This window comes from Tachypleus tridentatus, chromosome 8 (genome assembly GCF_004210375.1).
Source record: "Tachypleus tridentatus isolate NWPU-2018 chromosome 8, ASM421037v1, whole genome shotgun sequence".
NCBI lineage: Eukaryota > Metazoa > Arthropoda > Merostomata > Xiphosura > Limulidae > Tachypleus > Tachypleus tridentatus.
In genome coordinates, this window is record NC_134832.1 from 27,745,112 (window position 1) to 27,764,769 (window position 19,658).

Genomic DNA, 19,658 nt, shown 5'->3' on the forward strand with positions numbered 1-19,658 from the left:
AGGGTATGTGAAAGAATAACAAGTCATAAACTTGACAACTATGCAACTTGCAATATCAAATAACACTTGTTTTGAAACATGACTGTTTTGAGTAACATAGTTGATCTTGTTTGGTTGGTTTAGATAATTTAAAAGAAAATAAGGTTCATAAAGTTTAAACTGAAAGTTTAATGCTTATTTCTGCTTGGATCCTAATCAATAAGAATACTTGGCACTAAGGAAGAAATATCACATATATATATATATATATATACATATACATACATACATACACACACACAAGTTTTATATGAAACTTGTATTTATTAATTACTGATACACAAGAAAAAAGTCAAGAAAAATATTGAGAAATCATGCCTTTGTTTTATCAGTTAACTTGAAAAAACTTAATGCACTGCTATTCAAATCCACTTTTCCTATTATATTGTATTCTAACACAAACAACGTACTTTTACAAGACAAAAATGAATTGTAGTACAGTTTTGGTAAAATGCCAGGAAGTTGTAAAGCTACCCATGAAGAAATTAAATATCTTAAGCTAGAAATCCTGTGTATAATTTTAATTAAATAAACATAATACCAAAACAATGTTGATACAGCAGTTAAGAACACTAACATTTTGCAAATATATTACTCAAATTATAACACTAAGAATATTATACGTAACAAAAGAGTTCTGTTTTGTTTCTTTCAAATATCTGCATAATAAACTATTACAGGTTTGTTGTGTTTAAACAGGTAAATACCATATTTAAAAAAATTTGACATTTATCTCAAACTGGTATTACAAATGAATATACTCACTTGAAAAGTTGTTTTATTTTAAAGCATAACTTAATAAATACATCATAAAAGAGGTCACTGACCAAAAATTTACATAAAACCTCGGGAAGTACTTATTAGCCTTACTTAACAAGAATCTTTCTTTACATAAGAATATATGCAAAGCATCAATGTTCTATATCAACTCAATATTCTTTCTGAATGAGAAAAATGCAGATCTAACACCAACGTGCAAACATTTCCTAACAATCTGTTATAGCAACTTTTTTAATGTTGATATACAAGTAAAAGTCAAATATTAGATCACAATACAAAACAAGCATTATAAAGCATTAAAATATTAATTTGTATGTAAATGTCAGATGTGCAAAAACACACTGATGATAGTTTCAAACAGTGTTGTGGCTCATCATTCATCCTTATTTCTAGAATGTCTAGAACATTTCAGGGAGAAGGAAGAGATCAGATACTTCAAAGACAGCAACAGTTGTATCTTCAATGACTTCTTGACTTGGAATGTGAAATCAGCCACTGGAGAGTGATATCTGTAACCAGTAAGAAATAAATACATTTAAACAAAATATAAGGGAATCATTTTATCCATTTTAGACCTACATTTTTAGCTGCAAGAATACTTATTTAAATAGTCTTGAAAAATGTAAAAATAAAAACGGATGTTGAAATGGTCACTTCTATAGTTTCTGTTATTCAACGTTTTTATTTTGCATACTACAGTTTTATCACACATTATTTTCCTCAGTTAAGTTCTGTTATATTCTTTTCTTTTTAGCAGCTTGATTTTTGAACCCTCTCTTTTTTATCTGTCACTTTTCTTCATTTCTTACCTATATTATCTTTCTCCTTGCAAGAAATGGAATAACAGCAGATTTCACGATCTTGTATTGCTGACAAGTTCCTGTTATAAACATAAAATAGTTTTAAATGGCTCTTTTCAAAGACATTACAAAAATAATTTTAGCCACATTATTTATGAAATGTTTCACAACTATCAAGTATTTCGTATCCATATTTTTTTTTTTTTTTTCTTTTTCATCAGAGGTGAAATTGAAAAAAAAAATTGTGGTGCCTAATGCATATGAAGTAAAAGAGACTCACAAAAACCTCAAATATAATATTTTCTCAATACTAGAGATTAAAACACATGGATACTTGTAACCATGTGCTACATAAAACACTAATATTAATCATTCATTTTCTAATTAAAATATTTAACATTTTTCTAAAGTACAATAAATCAAATAACAATGAACAAACATTGTATCCAACCAATAATATTTACAGAATCTGTGTACTTTTGTGTCCAGCTAATCACAATTTAGAGGGGAGGAGTTGGTTTTTATATGAATTTTATATGTGCACCTTCCTCTTGAACAGATCAAGAATTTACTTGGAAACTAGATTTTAAACATAAGCTGTACTACTACAGGCATCATCAGAGGCATTTATGAAAAAACAAACTTTTAAATAACACTAGTTTGTAGTATATTATTTTGTAATTTTAATTCAGAGTCTTTAAAGTGTGGTTTCATGCAGTCTTGGACTTAACAGAGAACATGCACGAGTTAAACATTGTACAGGCCTGGTTTTACCTTAATAGAAGCTGTAACCAAACTTAGCAGTACTAAAGACAGGCTTTACCAATACACTAAGAGAAAAAAAATTATTCAAGTATTTTCTCTCAATTTTTACATTTTACTATTGTATATTATATCCCCTTATTCATATTTAAGGGTAAACTATAAAGAAATAATTACACAGGGTGTCTGAAAAGTCTGGAACCACAGACACTTCAACAAATTTTAAAGAATGTTTTCCACATGCTGTCCTTGTAATTAAAAACAAGTTTGGATTACCATCAAGATTAACTCATCCTTCTCGTGTTTTGGCAGTGCCGTAATCAGTCACACGTGAAATTACGAAAAGCTACAAATCACCCATGTTTCCAGATTTTTTGGACACCCTATGTGTTCCTATTTCATTATGGTATTTGGCAAAAAGTATCAAAATCAGTATAACCATTTAGACAACAGATTTACACCATATTACGTATACAATAATGCACAGTATCCTAGAACAGTAAACAATATGCAAAACTTGCATCAACATAGTGAGTTGCATATTTTTGGTCTGCTTAAACAATAACAAGTAATCAGAATTAAGATCAGCAATTCTTTATAATTTTAACAAACATTCTGAATTACACAAACAATTTTCAAATTTATTCATACAGAATTGTTTTTTTCTACATTAAAGCCAAATAAAACACTGATAACAAACTAGTAACATTAACTGTTTAAAAAAAGGGAATAAAACAATAAAAGAGATTTGATTGTATTGAGATTAAAAACAAAAATAAGCTTTGAAACAATTATTTACTATGAAATACATATATTAAAACCATAATATAGCTCACATTTGTTCAATGAGTTCCTTCTCATCTAGAGCATTTGGAAGATCTCGTTTATTTCCAAGAACTAAGACGGGGAGCCCAGCTAATTGATGTTTGTCAAGAAGACTATGTAGTTCATTTCGAGATGCTTGAATTTTATCGTGATCAGCAGCATCAACCATGTAACTACAATAAACCATTAAAAAACTGTATGATAATTTATGACTATAGATGTAGAAAAACTAGTTGCAAGAGAACTTTAATAAGTGCCATATTTCTGAAGAGAAGTAGTGTGTTGCCTGTAAAGGTGGGAAAAAATACCATTTATTAATCACAACTTACACAGTTGAACAATAAACAATTACATTGTTTGTGAACCAACCCACTATCATAGATTCAAGTGTGTGGTTTAGGTTTTACACGAGTTTATTCTTTGTTTTCTTTGCTCATACTCTGATTTAATCCTGAAAGCATATTAAGATAGTCTCTGATTTTCTTATAATTCTTTAAATGTAATTTTATATTAAATAATAAGTGGGTCCATCAGTTTCTTCACTGCCCCTCCCCCTTCAGCCTGAATTACCTACTATATAGTTCCTGATAACTGTACATGTACAATTATTTATTCTCAGACTTTTTCCACTCTGTACAATACTTATTCAGGATTGTATGATTATTACATTTTGGCTAACAAGGAAAGGAAATCTGCTGGTATCATTTTCTTAACAGAAATTTTGACTTCACTTACCCAGCAAATCTGCAAGCAAGTATTGTTCACTTTAGTCATTAGTCAAGCAACTGCGAGCTAGGCAGTCTAATTGTAACATTCTGTGACATATAAAGAGCTATGCCATAAAGCAGTGTATAGGCTTTGACTTAACTGAAACTTGGAGTAGAAGTGTTTTCATTTAACATAAGGGAAACTGGCAGGTTATCAGTGTGTAACTAGCCAGTTTGCTCAGATAGTTGATAAAATTAACATTTCAGCTCAATTATTTTATTATCGGCAAAGATTCAATTTTATATAGAAAATGTTACAAAAACTTGGAGCTAAATGAACAAAAGCATTTTCTTTTGTACTTTGTATAAATAAATGTAGTAGTATCAATACTGCCACCACAGTTACCATGAGCAAAACAAAAATAATGCACATGAAGTATAGAGGAAAAACAAAAACAAAACTTTTCTACCCTGTGTTATTATTATTATTATAAATTTGCAATTTTGTCCACCCTATACCATTATTCAGGACCTTACTATTATTTGGAACTGTACAATATAGAAAAGTTAAAACTGACCAGGTCATGTTAAATTAAAAACAAATTAACTTCAAGAATTTCTATTAAGTCTGAGAAGAGTATCTGAAAAGATTCCTGTTAAACATAAGCAGAATGTAGCAAGAGGCTGGTAAATATACTCACCCAAAATTAGTCTAATGGGTACCTGTTAAACCAAAGATCAACGAGATTTATATTCCTGCTAAATCATAATAAATCACAGGACCAGAAGATTGCTACAGAAAAGCAAGACTTTAAGGTTTGGCTAAAAACATGTAAAATGATGCTCAAGCACAACCATACTTTAAAATTTCCAGCAAGTCCATAAATAATGCAATTTTACAATAAGGTTCATAACTGAACCCAAATATAGTGTAACTTTAAGGTGAAAAAAAAGATTTGAAGCACACTGAGTTCTGAAGCACAAAGCCTGCTCTCAATGTGGACTAAATCTAACCTAAAATTACCTGAACACTTTGGAAATTGAATGTTCCAATGAGTGGCAAATGCACTGATCATAGGTGTCCCAAACCAAGAGCAAGTCCAATGGAAAACTTTATGATATAGCATCCATTTGGTCAGGAGAATCTGGTGGGGTGGAGACATTTGATCTGCTATAAAATGCATGACCTCTGGAAAACAAGCTAGTAGGCTGATACAACGGGAGTGAACCCAATAAAGAAGATCCAATTTTCGAAAACAAAGAGGTCAGGAATGAGTGCTCCCTAACAAGAAATGTAAAACACCACTGTGAAGTTTTCAGAGTGAAACATGACAATTTTTCCCCAGTAATTCAAGACCTTGAGCATCACACTTTGAACAGTATAAAGTTCTGAAACACTGATGTGAAGGGAAGCCTCGTCATTCATCAATAGGCCCTGGACCATATACCCCATCTTTAAAGTGAGACATCTGTGAAGAGATGGATCTTGGGACAAAGTGTAGGCATAAGAACACCTATTATTATAATGTTGCTCTGATCCAGCCACCACTCAAAATATAAGATGTTGATCATTGTCCATGATTCATTGGTTGTGAAGAGATTTCATGTGCACTCATCCCAAAAAAACAAGGGATTTGAGTAATTCCAACATCTACAAAATATAAAGAACCATCTGCACAGTGGAAGAAGGTTATGTGAGTAAGATACTAACTGCTGTTCCATAGCAGATGAGAATCGACTGAATCTGGCCAAGATGTGTTGAAAAAGATATCCAAGTGGATGATATATTGTGTTGAAGTGAGTACAGATTTTGACTAATAATAAAGATTGCATTGGTAACTTCTGAAAGGAAAGTAATATGATGTTTCACCAACTGATGAGATGGTGCTAGCAGTAATTGTCCATATGATGGTGTGTGCACAGGCCTGAGAGATGGAGGTGACAAAAAAAAGCTTGTACAATTCTATAGAACACATGTTGCTGTTGGTAATCTCAAGACTAGTCTTGAACAACAGCACCTGACCTCTGTGCACAAAACACAGATAGTAAGAGAACTCTGCTGTTAGAATATTTAAACAGGCGCTGGAGATAAACAGTCATTCACAGTCCTGGTAAAACATTTCAACAGAGGAATGACTCCATTATCAAGCTGAGAGGATCTAAGAATTAGTTGAGATGAGAAATATCATTGCCTGGACACCAATCTACCATCTTCTTGGATATAACAAACAGAAGAGAATAAAACCATGAAAACACTGGGTCAACTTTCTCCACTGTCCAAATTTCAAAATTTGCTTCAAGTAATGTGCTATAACATCCTTGCTCAGTTGAACCCTCATTGACAATGCTGACATGGTGAAATTGATAGAGCTGCCAATCTGCAATATTCATCCAATTGTTTACCTGTTTCAACAGAAATTTCTTTCAGGGGTCCCCCAACAAGTTTCTCTACCAAGTGGCACTGAAACTGGTTCAGCAAGTTCCTCACAAAAACTTGTGATACTAAACAGAAATGTGGACAACTCTGCTTTGTATATAAACACACACGACTAATAGTATTTCTGAGCTGTATTTTGTGTACGTAATATAATGTATGAAGACTCAATTGTGTAACTAGAAAATAACAAAAACCATTAAATAGTAAAGTGGTATATTGACAAATTAAATGAAAACATTAATTTTCAAACAAGTACAGTTTCCAAAATCGAGTAAAATCAGAAACAGAGCCTAATTTTCAGTTAACCATTTGACTGCTGATACTTTAAACATGTGCAGAATTTTTCCAAGCTGTGCCCTGTACCAATTATATTCAAGGTGTCAGAGGCAGACTGTACCCAATATGACAAATCACCAGTAGACTTAAACTTTTAACAATTGCTCCAAAACATTTAATACTTTGAACCAAAACTAAATGGTTGAATTTCTTTACATTTTCAGAATGGAGGAAAGCAAAAACAGTTGTATGTGTCATAAATATTCTAATTATTACCATCACAGTTCTGCCAGTATGGATAACAGATTCTTCTGTATTCTTAACATGTACATTAAAAAATTATTAATGATTTACAAACCTTCTCAGTATCACCAGAGTATTATTAAGCTCTAACAAAACTATTTTTTAACAATTCAGATAGTTTCGTTCCCTTGCTCAAGTTTATTAGGTAGGAAATAACATTTTACTTCACTAGTATAGGTATTTATTAAATCATGATGAAGATCTGTGATAGTCACAAATATCACTAAACAAGTTCAAGCTGTCATGGAATTTGTTGAACCTTTTAAGCTGAATAAAATAATTTCAAATAAACTTCAAAAACTAAACCTTATACAGGTACTTAAACTCCATATTCTGCTCTTTAAAAAAAAAATCACATTCATTAAGCTACAGTAGAATCCATGTACCAGATTCATGCTTTATTTTATAATAAAAGTCACTATTTAAAAACTAATCTTCATTTGTACTAACAAAATGAAACTTTCTTTTCCAACATATGGTTTGTTCACTGAAAATTCTTAAAATCTACTCTACATATTTTAACACTGATAACTCCCTCCCCCTCTACATCTAAACACAAATAAACACACACACACCCTCATGCCAATTCTCTGCCAGCAATGTAATTTCATAATTTACTAAGTACACAAGTCATTTACTACTTACACAATAGCATTCACACCTCTGCAATAACGCTCCCACATGCTTCGGAACCGTGGTTGTCCTCCTATGTCCCAAATCTGAAAAACAAATTAGAAAATAAGTAAATAAAATATATTGAAATGTTTTTATAATACAGTTATTTTTATGTACTTAATTTATAAAGTATGTAGGAGATAAAAAAAAAGCTGGAGTTCATAGCCTGTATGGTACTTATGGACAGGTCAGGGACCTTAAAGATTCAATGTCTTAATTATTTTGAACAAATGACAAAGAAAAGCTGTAAACAGCAACAGCTAAAAGCATAGTGTGTTTTCAGCAGAATCACATTCTAAACCAGAGACCCTAATGATTAGGCCAAACACTCCCCCACTCAAAAAAGATAACTAAATTTATTACAAAATAATGAAATTTAATATTTTTAATTTTTTTTATATGATTTCATATTTATTCAGTTAAAAACCTGTATTCACAAGTTTTTTTCCCCAACATGAGAAGGCACTGAATATCATGTACAAGTCTACATGCAACTAATGCCCAATTTGCCAACAAGAATAAATGAGCTTACAGATTAAAAACATTTTTATTTCTGCAAGATAAAATGTGTAATCTCTAATCGATTCAATTAGCTCGTGAAGATTTTACATATATCTTTAAAAGATTTTTTAACAAGACTTCCACTCTGTTCTAGAGTCAATTCTCAAGTTAATAAACAATTATCCTGGAAGAAAGGAAAAAGTGGAATGAAACAGCTAGTTGCCAGTGATTGTGATTTACTCTAAAACTTCACAAAGACAGCAAAACAACATGTCAATAACTACAAGGAATGTCAGAATCATTCCCAGACTCAGAAAAATGGATTATAATAACTTGTAATACTACTCTGTCTGTGAAGTCCAGTTAAACATTAACCCATGGAAATCAAGATAGATAGCAAAGCATCTCATAATGGACATAATCAACTTGACTGATATATTGCCACACCAATGTAAAGCAACTTTAAGGTAAACACCTATAAACTTGTTGTTGTCTTTGATTTTGGGATTGCTTAAATCACAAAGTTCGTTACAAAGGTCATAGACTGCAATATTTGTTCACAAGGATAAACATCCCTATATTGACCACATGTGAACACTGGTGTTGACCTTGGTATTAACTCACAGAGTAAATTTATTGCTTTCACCACATCAGATTTTGACCACAAACAGTACCAAATATGCACTTTCTGACATTTAACATTAGTATTGGAGAGAATGTGATAAGAAATGTGACAATCAATTAATCATTTACATACAACTAATGGATTATTCACACTTGAGACTTGAATAGCTGGAATAATCTAGAATTGTAATAGTCAGAAACACTTGTTTACTGAGCTGTATGACAAATTAATAATAGAATAAAATAATGAGAAATCATAACCATAATATTTTGATTATTTGAATAACTGGAATAACTGAAAATGTTATTTATAGGAAATGCTTTTGTTTGTTTGTTTTGGAATTTCGCACAAAGCAACTCAAGGGCTATCTGTGCTAGCCGTCCCTAATTTAGCAGTGTAAGACTAGAGGGAAGGCAGCTAGTCATCACCACCCACCGCCAACTCTTGGGCTACTCTTTTACCAACAAATAGTGGGATTGACCGTCACATTATAACGCCCCAAGGCTGGGAGGGCGAGCATGTTTTGGCACGACTCGGGCGCAAACCCGCGACCCTCAGATTACGAAGCGCACGCCTTAACACGCTAGGCCATGCCAGGCCATAGGAAATGCTAACTTTCATTAGTGTTTTTTTTTTCTTTACATTAATCAAACTATTCACAACTTTAATGAATTATTTTACTTAACACTAACTTGATCACCCAACCATAGTTAGTATAGTAGAAAGGCCAGTGAAGAAGCAAAATTTTCTCCAAACTTTTATATATGAATGGAAGTAATGTAAATAATTATGTTCAAGGTAGAAAATTCATTTCATCTAGGTTACATCAATGGATGTTTCTGATTACATTCAACTAAAATTATTCTTACAAGATATGAATATTTGGAATAATCTGATAATAAAAATCAACAACAGTTGATTATTTTCATGAGTCATGTCATTAATTTGAGTAAACCTGAATTAATCAAATGTTACAATAATAAATATGCCAATATTTAAATTAATTCAAAGTCTGAATAAAAAATAAAATAATGCCAGTATTTCAATTAACTGGATAACTGGAAAAATGAAAACTGGAAATTTTTTCTTGATATTAATCATTCTAACCATACTTTGAATTAATCAATTATCTTATGTTACCCATCAAGTTTGTCACCCAACTCCAATAAATACAATCTATCTTAATACTTAAATACTTCTGGTAATGTTCAAATTTATCCTTTTATGTCTGTACATTTTAATATTTCCATTGTTATTCCACATTCTTATCTTTAATTTACTTTATAAATGTTCAATAAGACTTTCCTTGAAAATGTTTTGAAATAATCTTTACAACCATTTTATATCTTGCATTCTAACTTCCTGTTGTACTGCACAATGACAATAAGTCACAACAGTAATAATCCTTCGAAAGGTAATCAAAATATTTCTAAGCTGTGATGTTCATCTACTATATTACTCCACCTCTACTTTTCAGAATTTGTAGCAGATAATATTTAGATTTTTGTTAAGAATTTTAGGAAAAAAGAACATTTACTTCCTAGATAATAAGTACACTTCAGACACCATTTTGTTATTACACCTTCATCAGGATTAGTAATAGAATAACTGATGTGAAAATAAACTTACTAAATTGCTTTTGGTGTTCTCTTGCACAAGAATTGTAACATTTTTTTAACAATGTTTAAAACACCATTATTGTTTCACAATTATTTTATTATTATAGCACAGCTTTTAAAATAAATACAGTACTATACTACTATTTGGCATATATTAGTTATGTGAAATATAAAAAAGTTTTGAAATGTTTTTGTAGAAAAGTGAATAAAATTAATGAAAGTTGAAGAATAAAATGAATGTAATTCTTTGATAGATTGTTTAGGCAGAATATTCATAATGAAACTTTGTAGAATGGATGGCAACTGCCTGTTGTAGAGACAAGCGTAGATGACGTTTTGAAAGTCTTCCACCTTTACTTTATTTAAAGACAAAAGGCTGAAGATTTTCGAAGCATCATCCTCTACACTTTTGTCTCCACAACAGGCAGCTGCTGTCCATTCTACAAAGTTTCATCAAAATTAGTGTAAGTTTATTTCATTGGAGTGTTTCCATTTTACGTACAACAAAAATCTTATTTTCAATGCTGCTTCAATGAGAGTTAGATTTTCATCTTCCTTAGATCTAGTTTCTAATTTTTCACATTCAAATATCCAACATAACTTGTATTTTGCTAATGTTCCACAGCCACATGTGTTTGAGCATGCAAGTCAACTTAAAATTAATAATTCTGAGTCTTGATTATCTCTACAGGATTAACCTAATTGAAAAAAACAAGTTTATTTTATAAATTATGTATACAAATATTACATCATTGCACATACTTTGGATGTTTCATGATGTAACTTATTACCTTTGGTGCACAAGAATAAACAACTACAAAAATAATGGAATGTCTTAAATACTTTGTATGAAATTCCCAAGAAACAATATAAGCTGGTTTCTTCAAAATGCTAACTTTCATTAGTGGAGTTTTTGTTTTTTTTTCTTTACATTAATCAAACTATTCACAACTTTGATCAATTATTTTACTTAACACTAACTTGATCTCCCAACCATAGTATAGTAGAAAGGCCAGTGAACAAGCAAAAATTTTATATGAATGGAAGTAAATAATTATGTTCAAAGTAGAAAATTAATTTAAGTTACATCAATGGATGTTTCTGATTACATTCAACTAATAAATTATTCTCATAAGATATGAATACTTGGAATAATCTGATAGAGTAAAAATCAACAAACAAACCAGTTCCAACTTTATGCAGCATTACTTTACTGAGAATTTTAATAAAGATTATAGTGACAGAAGACTTGAAATATTGTGCACATAGCTTTCTTATATGAAATAATTTCCCTAAAATTTTGCTACTTGGGTAAAGCAGTTAGCATCTGTTTTTACCTTTGTTTAGTAAGCTGATTTCATGGCTAATCAAACTCAGATCTTACCTTAATGGTGACATTTCCTTTAGTCACTTTCCTCATGTTGAAGCCCACAGTGGGGATCATATCTTCACAAAATTGGCCAGACTAAAATATACAAAACAAAACAGTAATGAACAAATTTTAAAACTGAAGGCAAATCTCTTGTGAACATGATAATAAAGCCATAATTTGTATATACTGAAATGCAGAACACAAATTTCTTTCACAACAGTATACTGCTGTTTAAACCTTAGATATAAAAATAGTTAATCTAAAAGCATTAAATTACTTTTATCATTAAATATAAAGATTAAAAAAATCTATATACAAAAAAATTTTTCAATGATCCTAAGAACCTAAGGGTGACAGTAAACAATATTTTATAATACGTCAACCACATTGTGTCTACAATATCCAATGCCAACCAGACCTTTCACCCAACAATACCAGGAACCATTAGATCTGCTACAATATGACAGACTAGTAGTCTGGATACAATTTATATCAACTTTCAGAAGAGACTTATGCTATGAAGTAGGTTAATTGAATTGGTTTTACCCATTATATTCAAATTATTTGCAAATCAGGCCTTTAGATTAATAATAAATAACATTATCTAGTTATCTGTATTTCTAACACTGATTACTTTGTTATTGTTAACATGAAATAACTTTACTATCATTCACAAGAACTTGCAAGTCAGCAAGGTTAGTGTTTTTGTTGATATTAATGTGAAAATAAAGTTAGTCATATAAATGGCAGCCATTCCTTCACAACAATCCACAAATTCCACAAAATGAGGGCTTCATGAGATAATACAAGATTAGTTGATTTCATGGTCTCACTTAACACATGAAATATACTATTTCTTTAGTTTGAGTAACTGCAAGAATGTATAGGATGGCATCTTATGATGTCATCAAATTGTGTAGTGATCCATCAAGCTACAAGATAACTCTGTACAAAAGTATGCTTTGGCAATTAAGTGTTGTTTTTTTTTAATTTCTAAACTGTACTAATGAAGTACAAGAAACAGAAACATGACAGGAAACAAGATGTCTGCAATAGCTACAATACCAGAAAAATGTTTTAAAATTAATTTGCCTTTATGTTGCTACATTTACTTTTACACTAAACATAATACATACATACAAAACCTTGTTGTTTATTAACAAGTTTTTCTTCATATACTTGAGAAAGTTAATCAGTTTTTCATTTCAGTGAGTGTTTCAACTTTCCATCATTGTCCATTATATCACTAACAGTTGCTTTAACAGTACTGAACAAAGTATTTTTGTATCAATTTTTTAAGGCTTTCAGCAATTTCTAGTTTGTGATCTAAAGTTAGAACTACCCATTTTCACTTTAGACCTGCAACTTCATAAATGAACTATTACAGTCTATACTGATTAGCAAGGCAGTGAGTGCAATATTCTTGAATGAAGCCTGGCAAATTTCTTTTATTATGCATTTTTATGGAACACACATGTGCATTCCATCATTACTGGTAATGCAACTCAGTAAGATATTGCAGATAACTAGTCTCAGTTGAAATAAGTATGGATATTTGAGATTCTACTATTATTATAACTGACTTGTTTAAAAAACAAATACTACAGATGTAATAACTATAGCTAAAGAAATAATTTTTATGTATATCTTTATACAATAAGAACCTGTGAAACATTCACTATGAAGTTCTGAATAACACTAACAACATTTTTACTTTTTCTTGTTCCTGCACAAAAAGTGTTATTTCCAAATTGCTTGTGCCTAAAGTAAATGGAAAAGACCTATTTATCCCTTCAAACTTTGTTTTTGTGATCTGGGTAATGAAATTTTCAAATTTACCCATTTTCCAGAACATTCCAAGTAGATTCAGTGCTGAATAGCTGAGAGAATTTTCTTGAACTTATAAAGCTTTTCAAAAATTTTCTAGAATGTTGTAGAACTCATGAGAAGGAGGCTTTACCAAGTTTCCCCATTATCTTTGCCTTTGGGACAGCAGGTATATACTGCAGCACACTCCAACAGACTGAGTTCTCTGTGGAGAGGGACCATGTCAAGTGTAAGCCACTAGTGGGTCTCCAGAAGGTGTTGTTCCCACCATTCCATACAAAACTGGGTCTTATGAAACCATTTGCCACAGGTCTTGATAAGGAGTCTGCAGCCTTCAGGTACCTTTAGGGTACCTTCCCTAAGCTGTCTGAGGCAAAGGTCAAAGCTGGTATCCTCGTTTGACCACAAATAAAGATCTTGGAGTGCAGAGAATTCCCCAAGAAGCTCAGTAGGAAGGAAAAAAAGCATGAGACAGCTTTGTCACAGTGGTTCAGGGCTTTGTGGGCAATCACAAGGCTGAAAATTATATGGAACTGATTGAGGCTCTGGTGAAGAACTACAGCAAAATGGGCTGCAGGATGTCCCTGAAAGTCCATATCCTTGATGCTCATCTTGATAAATTCAAGGAAAACATGAGAGCATACTCAGAGGAGAAAGACGAGTGTTTCCACCAAGATATACTGGACTTTAAATGCTGCTACCAAGGAGCATATAACAAAAACATGATGGGAGACTATATTTGGGGACTGATACATGAAAGTGCTTTAAATTACAGTAGCAAGTCTTGAAAAACTACTCACTTCTAAACATTTTTGTATAACTTTAGTATAAATACATGTAAATCTTGATTCAGATGTTTTATTCAGATCTTATGTAAATGAAAATGTGCAAATTTGCCCATTTTTACATAGAAAATAGGTTAATTTCTAAATTTCATTATCCAAGTCACAAAAGCAAAGTTTGAAGAGAATAATGGCCACCTTCTGTACTTTTACAACACAAGTAAATTAAGAAATAACATACTATCCAGAAACAAAATTTGTGTTACACAGTGTAATAGTACAGTGTGAAAAAAGGACTTTGTCATATGATTTTCTGGACAGTTGCCTATTGAAAAGCAAGGAAATAAAAAACATACATACACTTTTTAAAATTGAATATTTGCTGATAATAAAATAAATGAGCTGAAATGTTAATTTTATCATACATCTAAACAAACTAACTAGTTACAAACTGCTAGAAAATAATCATACATGTGTGATTATTTGGGATTCTATGGTAATAAGCATGTGGCAGATTAGGTTAAATTATGTATTTGTTCATGCTGCCTGTCTTATTCCCATAGCACATCCTATTTTAAATATTTTGCAAATATGTTTGTTGTGTAGCTCTTATGTAGTGTAATTTTAAACTAAGCAAAATAAAACATCTCAGAAATTCATCTAACTGAACTGGTTTATTGCTTTTAACACCTTTGTGAAAAAATTAAGAAATCAGTGTAGTCATACATCTAATATTTTAAGGAATGTTATACTTTCCAAGGCTACTTGTTGCCAGTTTCTTCAGTGATGCCCTTTTAAGCAAAACACTATAGAACACACACCTATCTCAAAGTTTAGAAAACAGGCATATAGTTATTTTGTAAAATTGCTATTTATTTACTATAATGACATTTATGTACTACTTCTATCCATATATCATGGTTTTAAACTGTAAATTTGTTTTAAGTTTTAGATGTTTCATTGCTGCAGTGCAAGAAAAAAACACATTAAGCTATGTGCAGTTAAATGGCATTCCTCAAACATCATACTTTGACATCATTACAGTGTATCAATGTGTTCCTAAATTCCTTACAAGCACAAAAGTCAACACATTTCAGTACAAACTAAGTTCTGGCTGTAGCACATGTTAACATTTTCCTTATCTAAAAATATATTTGGAATAAATACTTCTCCACAGAACAAACATATTTCCCACCATTGCCAAATATTGTTTGCACAAGTACCAAAAGTTTGAACAAAACTCCAACACTACACCCAATAACATGCACTGCACTAGTTATATAATCAGCATTAACCTATACCCTAACTACCAAACTGGAGGGCAACACATCTTCCAAGCAATTTATGTATATTGAAAGCTCATTATCAACATAACTAAAGAGGCACATTAGAAAAGGGGGTCAAGTATTTATGTAATTTGGGACAATGAGTAATTTTTTAATCATAACATGAAATTACTTTGCACTTAGACCAAAAGAAATGAACTATTTTCAAAAAATCTTTAGTAAAAACATTTCATTAAAAAATCTAGTATTTTGTATACAAAATACTTGTATCTTTACTAAAAGTCTACCCAATTTTGTAAAGATATACTTGCTGTATCAAAAGTTATAGTGCATATACTTAACATGTGCAAATGTGTAGAAACACTTGTGTATATTATACAGTCCATAGCAAAAGGGTTAATACAAAAAGCACATCCATTAAATTATCAGTAAACATTAAATTTTTTTTAATTGTTTTTCTCAATTTTTTTTAAATGTTGACTATACAAGACTCAAAATAATTTTCATATTAAGATTAAAAAACTTTTATCTACTAGAAAATTTTCAAATTTTAGATGCAAAATCATTATAACCTTCTGATAATTCTCAAACATTTTTAAAAGAAAAACATTATTTTCACTATCATATCTGTGCAGTTTTGGTTGATTTGGCCAATCCAACAATCACCAAAAATTAGGAAGTAGATACAACATGTGTTCTTTACATTTGAGAATGACTACAAATAACACAAAAACAAATGTTGATTCTAAATGGCTTAAACCCAACATTACACTATTATTTTTGTTTTACTGACCTTCCTGTCATATCTGATTAATATTACAGAAGTTGCAAAGACAGTGCACATGCACCCATGCTACTGTATCCAATAGAATAAAACTAGCCTTTATAAAGTGGTTTTTACTGTGTTCTAGTGGACAGTATTTGTAAAACAGTTACATTTTGGTTATAATACATTATATACATAATTACTATTTACAAATAAATTCTTAAATTTCTTATTTTTCTCAAAATAAGAAACAGTAAATGAAGTATAGAAAACAATTACCTCTTCTAGCTATGAACTTTGTATTCATTTGCTGCTTGCCAAGTTACTAAGACTTATTACATTTTGCACATGGAGAATGTAAAACAAAGTTTAACTATTATATATGCATTTTGAAAGAACCAAAATTCATAACTATATAAATAACACAGAATTCCACTATAATTTAACAAGCTTAGTAACTAAGCTGTATTTGGGTCTAAACAAGTATGATTTTTGGAGCTTACAAATATTTTATCTTACTGCTTAGAATCCAGTGAAGAGTTTCCTAAACAAATACTTCACAGAGGCTGATAAACCCATTAGTGGGATATTCTGGTGTTTTGGCTAGTTATACATATGTTATTGGACAATATAGGTGTATGTAAGCAAGTACTTTCAAAAACTGGAAGAGATGGGCCACCTCTGTTGATTCAATAAATGCATTAATATCCCAGAAAATAGAAAAGATACGAGGTTCATATCCTCAATTCTAGACTGTCAGTATTGATAATCTAAGTATCTAATATAAACATCAAACAGCAAATTTGAACCAATACTGCATTTAACATACCACATGCCACATAAAAATAAATATTTAGGATCTTTCTTAATAATGACTTTTAAATTAAGAAATTAACTAATATATGAAAATAAAATTTGAATTATAATCTACAATTTGATAAGCGTATCAACGTATGTTCATAAAATAGTTCAATAAATATGATGGCATGACTTTTAACTTATGACCAAAGGAAGACCTGTATCAGTATACTTAATTCTGCTTTGTGTTAGTCAAAAGCAATGTTGCCAGAGAGAAATGTGTTAAAGAAATCTTTAATGGTTATCTCCCACCAGTTACATATAATTCATCCTATAAGCTAAGAAAAAGTTAAAACTAGGATTGAAACTAGCCCCTAAGTATCAAATTTGAGCAACCTCTGAAACTCAAAGTTTAGCTTTTAAAATCCAATGGAAATTTCTATCTAAAACATTTAAGTATACGAAAACCTCTGTCATAATCAGCAAACAATCTAGCAAAAATCATGACATAATTCTCACACACACAAAGGCAGCTATTTAAATTACTAGATTTGAATCTTGTATGCAGCTAGAGTATGGAAAAGCCATGTTACTTACATAAGCAAATCTAAAACTGAACTAAAAGACAATAAAGAATTTCAAAAAATAACTGAAGGTGTCTGTACCATGCAGAACAATTATTCCATTTTCGATTGTTTTATTTTTTTTATCTTGATAGTTTCCTTGGTTTGACCTTTATAGTGGGTTATCTCATTTTGGCAGCATTTTCCCATTTATTTCTTTCATCCTTGAATTTTCCTCATTGTATTCATTAGTATGATGAAATGTATACAGACATATCTTGCATACTCTTGGTTTCTTCTTTAGTTCTACACTTTGTAATATTAACAGTGCATACTTTTTCCCAAAGTATGCTTGGTCTAGGTTGGTATTGTGTCTTATATGTAGCACTCAGTACTAGATGTTGTTTGTTGCTAGCTCAATTGTGATTTTATTTTCTTGAGCATAAGACCCAATTTTCCAAACCTTTGTTACTTATATGCTGAAATAAGATCCAGAAAAAGTGCAAAATGCTGGGATATCCAAAAGAAAAGATAACGTGTTAACACACAACTCAGTTATAAAAAATTAATAATACTAGATAACTAATTAAACAGATGTTTCAGACTCTATTGTTAGATTGACTTAGTACAATCAGCCACCTGTCCCAAATTTCTGTTAGTGTTTTGCAAGACATAAGCTTGGCAGTTAAAATAAATTTTTATTTTATGAACTTGTTTCTGCATAATATACTATTAACTTATTAATTAAGCAATTAAATAAACTGGTAATTTTATTTAATCCATAACTAAAGGTTAATATATATTTGTTATCAACAAAAACATTATATGTTAAGACTTACACAAGTAGCATACTATTAATATTAATAAAACTCAAAAAATAAAATCAAAACAAGCCATAACCTCAGCAGAAGTCCTCCTAAAGCTGCAAGTATAAAATGAAATGCTCTTCATCCAATTAAAGAAAAATAAATTTAGTGTTACAAGTGTTAGTATTTAAATGTATTATGTACACCAATATAGACTATAAGAACTAAAATTTAAATAACGAAATAGTACTATATTATTATTTATCATTAAATATGTTTTGCTCTAAACAACCAAAATGTTTCATGAAAAACAAACAAAAATAACATTTAAAGAAAATTAGGATGGATATACATTTATAATTTATACGAAGAATAGGATTTGGCACACACAGCTATCAAATTCTATCCTACGGATAAAACTTCAAATGGATTTCGAAAAGAACTTAGATGACATATCACTAAAACGACTGAATTTTAAATATAACTTACCGCTATTACATTGACGAATGTTGTTTTACCCGAGTACTGCAATCCCACAAGAGTTAATTCCATTTCCTCCTTCCAAAATAGACTTCGAAACCAATCTAAAATTCTATTTATTAAAGCAAGCATTTTGTTACGATTATACTTTCTTTTTGACTTCAAACAACTATACCATTAGTTAACCCTAATGAACTCTTGTCAAGCATAAAACTCACAACTCACATGACTAAATTCTATTATTTAGCAATACATTCTAGGTAAAACTGATATAAAGAACAGGCTACGCCACCTAAGAACAAAATTTAAATACCAGTAATTATAGCATAGTGTACACAAATACGTTAAAATCTTGATGATATAACAAACGCTAATTGGCATCTATAAAACAAATTGGAAAATAGAAATTATTAATGATATATGAAAATAAAAACAATGCATAATTCTTCATAATTTGAAAATTGTCAATCTTTCTTTTTTTATTTGAAGCATAAAACTAAATTTAAAGTCTGATCTACGAAATATGATTCAAACCTAATATTACAACCAGTAAAACATTATCGTAGAGGGTTTGTGAAAGTGGATTTAAGCAATCAGCTTGTAATTTCACATCATCCTGGCATAATATT

At 30.5% G+C, this 19,658-nt stretch overlaps 1 protein-coding gene across 1 annotated transcript; it reads right to left on the bottom strand.

Annotated features, from left to right (window-relative positions):
• Positions 1-283: 283 nt before the first annotated feature.
• On the bottom strand, positions 284-19,303 carry LOC143222042 (ADP-ribosylation factor-like protein 8B). Its single transcript, XM_076447872.1, has 6 exons — positions 19,039-19,303; positions 11,734-11,814; positions 7,575-7,648; positions 3,218-3,379; positions 1,629-1,699; positions 284-1,328 (listed from the first exon to the last, which is right to left on the bottom strand). The coding sequence occupies exons 1-6, from the start codon at positions 19,159-19,161 to the stop codon at positions 1,279-1,281; spliced, it is 561 nt and encodes a 186-aa protein (XP_076303987.1). The 5' UTR covers positions 19,162-19,303; the 3' UTR covers positions 284-1,278.
• Between the last annotated feature and the right edge of the window lie 355 nt (positions 19,304-19,658).